Source organism: Marmota flaviventris, chromosome 9 (assembly GCF_047511675.1).
Source record: "Marmota flaviventris isolate mMarFla1 chromosome 9, mMarFla1.hap1, whole genome shotgun sequence".
Taxonomy (NCBI): Eukaryota; Metazoa; Chordata; class Mammalia; order Rodentia; family Sciuridae; genus Marmota; species Marmota flaviventris.
In genome coordinates this window covers 16,993,055-17,000,365 of record NC_092506.1, presented here as the reverse complement: position 1 = coordinate 17,000,365, position 7,311 = coordinate 16,993,055, and the positions used below count along the sequence as shown (strand labels likewise).

Sequence of the window (7,311 nt, the reverse complement as noted above, 5' to 3'; positions counted from 1 at the left end):
TTCTGAAATGAGATCTTGTTGTGTTGCCATAGTAGGTCTTGAAATCATGACCTCTCATGATCCTCCTCCAAACACTTCAGTTTGTCTGAATATTCCTCCTCGCCTGGTTACTACTACGGTTTTCTTTTCTTTTTTTTTTTAAGCATATTTCTTCTTAAAGGATTTGCCCTTCCATCAACTGATACCTGGTATGATCTGCCCAGTGCTTCCTGAGTTTGCTATATATGTTCTTTCTTTTACAGAATTATATTTATCAGGAGTATTCTAAGCATCACATACATTTACAAATGCTTTGTAGGAAATAATATTGATAGGTACTACTGTGTTTTGCAGAAAACTGCAATGCTGAAAAAGGATAAAATTTATTTTCTGTTATAAAAAGTCAATGAGTGTTCTAAAGGGAATCCAAAGGGAAGCAGAACAATCAGGAAGCAAATTGACCACATTTGTTTACACTGGTTTATACTGAGCATCTGCAGAGCTTCTCCCTCTCCAAATGCTCAAGTTCTGATGCTCAATTTTATTCTCCCTTTCTCTCTCCGTGTGCCTCTCTCTCAACATCTTCACAAAGAATAATGGTACTTGTGGTATACGACACAGGAAACCAGAGCTCTGAGGCCACATTCATTCTGGTGGGGTTCTCAGAATTCCCACAGCTCCAGGCACCCCTCTTCCTGCTGTTCCTCAGCATTCACACAGTCACTGTGGTGTGGAACGTGGGCATCATTGTAGTGAGAAGGATCAATCCCAAGCTTCATACACCCATGTACTTTTTCCTCAGCCACCTCTCATTTCTGGATATTTGCTACTCCAGCGTATTTACACCCAAGCTGTTAGAGATCTTGGTTGTGGAAGACAGAACTATCTCCTTCAATGGATGCATGACACAGTTTTTCTTTGGCTGGGCATGTTTGATTACAGAAATGTTCATGTTGGCAGTGATGGCCTATGACCGGTTTGTGGCCATGTGTAAACCCCTTCTCTACACAGTTGCCATGTCTCACAAGCTCTGTGCCTTCCTGGTGGCTGGAACTTATGTGTGGGGTAGCCTCTGCTCCTTGATAATCACATATTCGCTTTTGCAACTGTCATACTGCAGATCAGCCCCCATGAACCACTTTGGCTGTGAGTACTCTGCCATCATCTCCATCTCTTGCTCTGATTCCTCCTTCAGCCAGATGGCATGTTTAGTCATTTCTATACTGAGTGACGCCTGCAGCCTCCTGATCACCCTTGCCTCCTATGTCTTCATCATTGCCACTGTCAGCAGAATGCCTTCCAAGGGTGGCCTCCGCAAAGCCTTCTCCACCTGTACCTCTCACCTGATGGCCATCAGCATCTTCCATGGGATCATCCTCCTTCTCTACTCTGTGCCCCACTCCAAAAACTCCTGGCTACTGGTTAAAGTGGCGACTGCACTTTACTCCGTCATGATCCCCATGCTGAATCCCCTCATCTACAGCCTCAGGAACAAAGATGTGAAAGAGACAGTCAGGGGGCTGATCAACTCCAAACTGCATTCTCATACAACATAATTTTTAAAAATGATATTTATGTTCTAAACATATTGAAATTTTCATATACTTATTGATGGTATTTTAGCTTTATGTTAATATATGGTTATACTCTAGATCAATTGAATATTAAATATGCACTAGTTTTCAGTGTGCAAATTGACCTACTGTTTTCTCTGTTTTCGTACAAATATAGTGCACTCACCTCTATTTCATCTGAGATTATGAAACAATTTTGTTTCAACATTTCCTTACTGAACACTAGGGAAGGAAAAATGAAGAAATTTTTTTTTTTTTGGCATATACATCTTATGGCATAACTTTATGTTTTTGTTTGTTTGTTTGTTTGGTACTACGGATTCAACTCAGGGGCACTTGACCACTGAGCCACATCCTCAGCCTTTTCTTTTTATTTTATTCAGAGACAGTGTCCTACTAGTGGCTTAGCACCTCACTTTTGCTGAGGTTGGCTTTGAACTTGAGATTCTGCCACCTTAGCATCCTGAGCTACTAGAATTATAGACATGTGCCCATCTGCCTGGCTTATGTTGTTCTTAAAATAAAGCACACACACATTATAAATGTCTTTACATGAAGGCATTCTCAAGTGGTTGAAACTCACACTTTTGACTCAGCAGGTTCAGTAGAACATAACTTTTCATTTCATCTTATACTTTTCAAGTAGAATAGGAACATCAGGTTTATATTATGAAATGATTCTCTGATTTAAGCAAACATATTGGAAATAGTAGCTACTATCTATGTGTCACTCATTTTCCTCAAGTATAAAGGTAATATGTTACAGTTCAATAAATGTTGAGGTACTGATATCAAGAATTAAGACAAGTTCACTTCTAATTCTACTTATATCTATTTTTCAGTGATACTAAACTATAATTTTTAAAATTCTACCTTTGATTACACATTCTCATCATCAACTTATCTACTCTTTATCAATGATATCTGCATCTACTTAGTTACTTCAACCATTTTAATGATTCCACATAGTCTCTATGTATCTGCCAATAACTCATATTTTTTACATCTACAAAATAGGAAATTTCTTTACTTCTCTGCTCTCAAAACTATCATAATAATACATTTGACTTATAGTAGTTAATATAAAATTACCCTAATTTCCTTTTTCTTTACTTTTCATAGATTATCCATGGTTTTGTAAAACATGCAATCTGTTTATTTTCCTCCCTAGGTTAGAATTATCTAACCATTTTGTGTAATATATAAAATGAAAATCAGTCATTTTGAAAAAATGTCATTTGCCTCTCTTGTATTAGCACTTAAAATTTAAGACATACAAGTGTGCATTTTTTAAGAAGATAACTGTGTAACTCCCAAATAGATCAGAGTAAAACTATTTCCAGCACTATAAAAATAAATGCCTAGCTTTTCCTCCAGCTCCTGCATTAGACAAAATCAAGACTTTTACAATAAAGGTGCAGTTGGTATAGAGATTCACTATCTATTTAAAGATACATCCCCCAAAATAGTAAATGATATTTCCTGTTTGCATACTTTACAATGATATAGGGCTTATTTCATGTGTAATACTTTATGTACTCTATGACTTTAGAAAAAAATAATTCAAAATTTTACATATATTTATAATTTGTTCATTTTTGTTCCTATTTAACTTTTTGTTGCAAAAGTTTCAAGTACTTTTCTATAACTCAGTCTATTATGAAGTTCATTTTTTTCAGTTATAAGTACATGTATATGGTTACAATGTTCAGAAATATTTATGACAATGAGGTATATAGTTAGAAGTATTGTGCACATATATGTAGGTCCAAATTTTCAAAAAGGGTATATTAAACTACAATAAATAGCAGTGTCTGAATATTTCAATGTTATAATCTACTCCATCAGCTGTTAGTATTTTCAGGCCTTTGGAAATTGAATAATTTGCTCATTATAGGACATGATTAAATATTTGTGGTTACTGAAGTTGGGAAGATTTTAATATTTGCATGTATTTTTTTTCCAAATTGTCTTTGTATGCCATGCTACGAACCCATTGAATTATTTTCTTTTTGAAATTATTTTATGTACATTATGGATATTTTTTTTCCTTTTTCTGTTTAAAACATGAAAACTTTTTATATTTTGCTTTATTTTTCAATGATTAATATCCTTTGATAAGGAGAAAGTTAAATTAACTCAAATATATCTTTTTAAAAATGGTTTTGTAATTCTTTAATATCTTACTTATCTACCTTGAAATGAGGGAGAATTTTTACTGTACCATGTTCAACAGTGTATTTAATTCTTTGTATTTTTTTTTCTTTGAATTTCCTCACATATGTCATTTTTGTGGAAAATGTGAGATTTGGGTAGAGGCGAATGATATAGGTTTCATCATTATGTGCTCTCTTTGTCTACATGTATCCTGTGGGTAGACAAACATTTCTCATGTGACTCACCCTAGACAACATGAAGTTGGTGAATGTGTTGTAAGCTAGTACACAGAACAGGCCTTAAATGTCTCTTCATGGTTGATTCTTTCTTCCTGGAGCTTATGCCTTTCACCTAGAGAGAAGCACAACACAAAAAGAGCATTCCTTCAACTCAGATTCCTGAATGGGCATTTACAGGAAGCTAGCCAACCTTAGCAATGTCCAGAAGAGCAGAGATGCAGTCAGCATCAACACTCCTTAACTACTGCATTTTTAATCATACCCATACCCTATTGTCACATGCTGTTCACTCAATAAAATATTGCTTCTGTCCTGTTGCTCTAAAAATGCCAACATTGTTATGAAGGAAGCATCCATGTCTGTGATTTCAGTGTTACCATAAGCTACTACCTCAGGAACTCTTCAAAACCATTCCATAGTCAGTGGCTTAAAAGTTTAATTAATTAGTTTTCCAGAAACTGCCAGTAACCTTGTGTGTCTCTGTTTCATGCTATGTAGTACAGGAAAGCATTATGTCCTAGCACATTGCTGTGAGTATGGGTTTTCTCAAATCTCTCTCATCATCTTTAGAGTTGTTGGCTCTCTATGGGTTCTGGTTTAGATGTGAGGTGTCCCCCAAGAGCTCATATATGAGACAGTGCAAGAAATTTTAGAGGTGAAATCATTGGTCTATGAGAATTTTAACCCTATCAGTGCATGAATCCCCTGATAGGGATTAACTGAATAATAACCTTAGCAAGGTTGGGTGTATCTGGAGGAGAGTGGTCTTTGGAAGTATACCATATTTTGTCTGTGGTCAGGAGATCTCTCTCTCTCTCTCTCTCTCTCTCTCTCTCTCTCTCTTTCTCTCTCTCTCTCTCTGTCTGTCTCTCTCCCGTACCATATTCCGAGCTGCTTTCCATTACAATTCTGCCATGATATTATGACTCACCTTAAGCCCAGGACAATGGAGCTGGCCACCTATGGACTGAGACCTCTGAAACTGCAAGCCCTCAAATAAAATTTTTTCCTCTAAAATTGTTTTTTTTTTTTTTTCAGGTCTTTTGGTCACAGCACTGAAAAAGTTAACTAAAAAATAATGAAAGTGTCAGAAAAATAATAGGTCAAGAGGCAATATTGAAGGTCTCCCAAGTCTATACTTAGAACTTCCAAAATGTCAGCCTCAGCAACTTGGTGAGTACTAGTCTAAATAAATAAATAAATAAGATTGAGAATGTGATTCAGTGGTAAAATGCCCTTGAGTTCAGTCCTCAACATTAAAAAAAATTCCTCAATTCACATTTCAATTGTTTGTGGTAGTTTGCATGCTATGTATATTGTAGAATTTACTACACTTCTTTTTAAGTTTGAGACAGGGTCTTGCTTGGTGATCTTGTTGGCCTTGAACTTGTAATCCTCCCACCTCAGCCCCACAAATCACAGGGAGTACAAGAGTGTACCACCAAACCTGGCTTTCCCACACTTCTAAAAACTATTATTGCTGGGTGTGGTGGAGTACTCTGTAATCCCAATGTACAAGAAGATAGAGGCACGAGGAATGCAAGTTCAAGGCCAGCCTCAGCAATTTAGCAAGGACTTAAGCAACTTAGTGAGACTCAGTCTCAAATTAAAAGAAAGAGATAGAGAGGAAGAGAGAGAGAGAGAGAGAGAGAGAGAGAGAGAGAGAGAGAGAGAGATTATTTTTATATACCTGAAATATTTATGAAGCACATGAAGTAGTATTATTTCTACCCAATCATAGCTATCATGTTCAGTCACTAGAAAAATGAATTTATATAATTCAAGATAAAATGTATAGTAGGCCAATTTTTGACAATAAACCAGGGTCATAGAAAGATGAGCCAGATACCTGCACCTGCATTTCCCTGGAAACCATTCACTGAAAGTATAAGCTACAAGTTTTATGGTCATATAGACATATATAGGGAAAGGGTAAAATTTCAAGGGTAATCCAAGTTGAAAAATTTCCAGATTGAGACCCTGAACTGATGCCACAGGTATAAAAAGTATGACATGATAGTCCACACTTGTACTGAAACTGAGATGTAACTCATTTCAGGGGCCAGGAAACCCTAGGCCTGGAGGTTGGATGAAAGCGTACTAGAGTGCCTGTGCTCTAAATAAATATTACAAGCAGAAACATTTTGGTCCTGATTAAATCCTTTGACACCTCAAATTATCTTCACACCTGAGTTTTGAACATAATGTTCAGTATTTTCAAAGTTTGCAAAGCACATCAAAAGATAGGAGAAGGGCAGTCTCTACCTCTGGAGGTGGAGACTCTACATTCTTATTTGAGTGTATTTTTTTGCTTCAGCCCAGAGCTTCTTTCTCTGAAGATGGCACAGTTCTCCCTTAAATGTGTATTTCTTGCTTTACTCCAAAAGATGTCTCTCTCTTGTGATAGCCTGCATTCTTCCTTTAATGTGTATCTATCTGCATTCTACCTTTCATGCGTATCTAATTATTGATTTCCTAAATAAATCTGTGTCAGAGAGAGAGAGAGAGAGAGAGAGAGAGAGAGAGAGAGAGAGAGAGAAAGAAAAGCCTATGAAATAAAATGCAATAACCTTTAGAAATCATCAAAACTTCTTCAGAACATTTTATACATCAACAATACATTCCTTAAATAAGAAGATTATTTTAGTCAGTGTTTTCATCACTGTGACCATAAGATCTGACAAGAACAATTTTAGAGGAGAAAAAGTTTATTTGGGGCCCATGGTTTCAGGGTTCTGAGTCCACAGACAGCCAAGGCCTTTACTCTGAGCCTGAGGGGAGACAAACATCCCAGCAGAGGGTGTGGTAGAAAAAGCAGCTCAGGACTTTAGAATCAGGAAGCTGAGAGAAAGCTCTGCTCACCAGAGACAAAGTATATACCCCAAAGGCAGGTCCCCTGTGAACTACCTCATTCACCCACACCCAGGTGCCTGTAGGTATACCCAGTTGGTCCCTGGGTTAAGGCTCTCATAATCCAATCATTTACCTCTGAAGTTCTTGTATTGTCTCACTCATGAGTGTTTGAGGGACACCTCATATCTAAACAATAAAAAAAAAATAGAAAAAAATGAAACATTTAAAAATGTTTAGAAAACTAGACACTAAGATAAATAGCGTTTTTATTAAAAATAACTAAATATAAAAAGAATAAAAATATTGTAACTGACATTAAGAATTCGTACAGGGGCTGGGGTTCTGGCTTAGCGGTAGAGCACTCACCTAGCACATGTGAGGCACTGGGTTCGATCCTCAGTACCAAATAAAAATTGAAAATAAAATAAAATAAAGCTATAAAAAGAGTTTAATTCAAAAATATAATTTAAATGGAAGTTTAATACCTAAATAAATGTAGCTAATGATAG

At 36.3% G+C, this 7,311-nt stretch overlaps 1 protein-coding gene across 1 annotated transcript; it reads left to right on the top strand.

Moving 5' to 3' along the window:
• Nucleotides 1-575: 575 nt before the first annotated feature.
• On the top strand, nt 576-1,535 carry LOC114093578 (olfactory receptor 1165-like). Its single transcript, XM_071616949.1, has one exon. It carries the CDS (start codon nt 576-578, stop codon nt 1,533-1,535), a length of 960 nt encoding a protein of 319 aa, XP_071473050.1.
• Nucleotides 1,536-7,311: the final 5,776 nt, after the last annotated feature.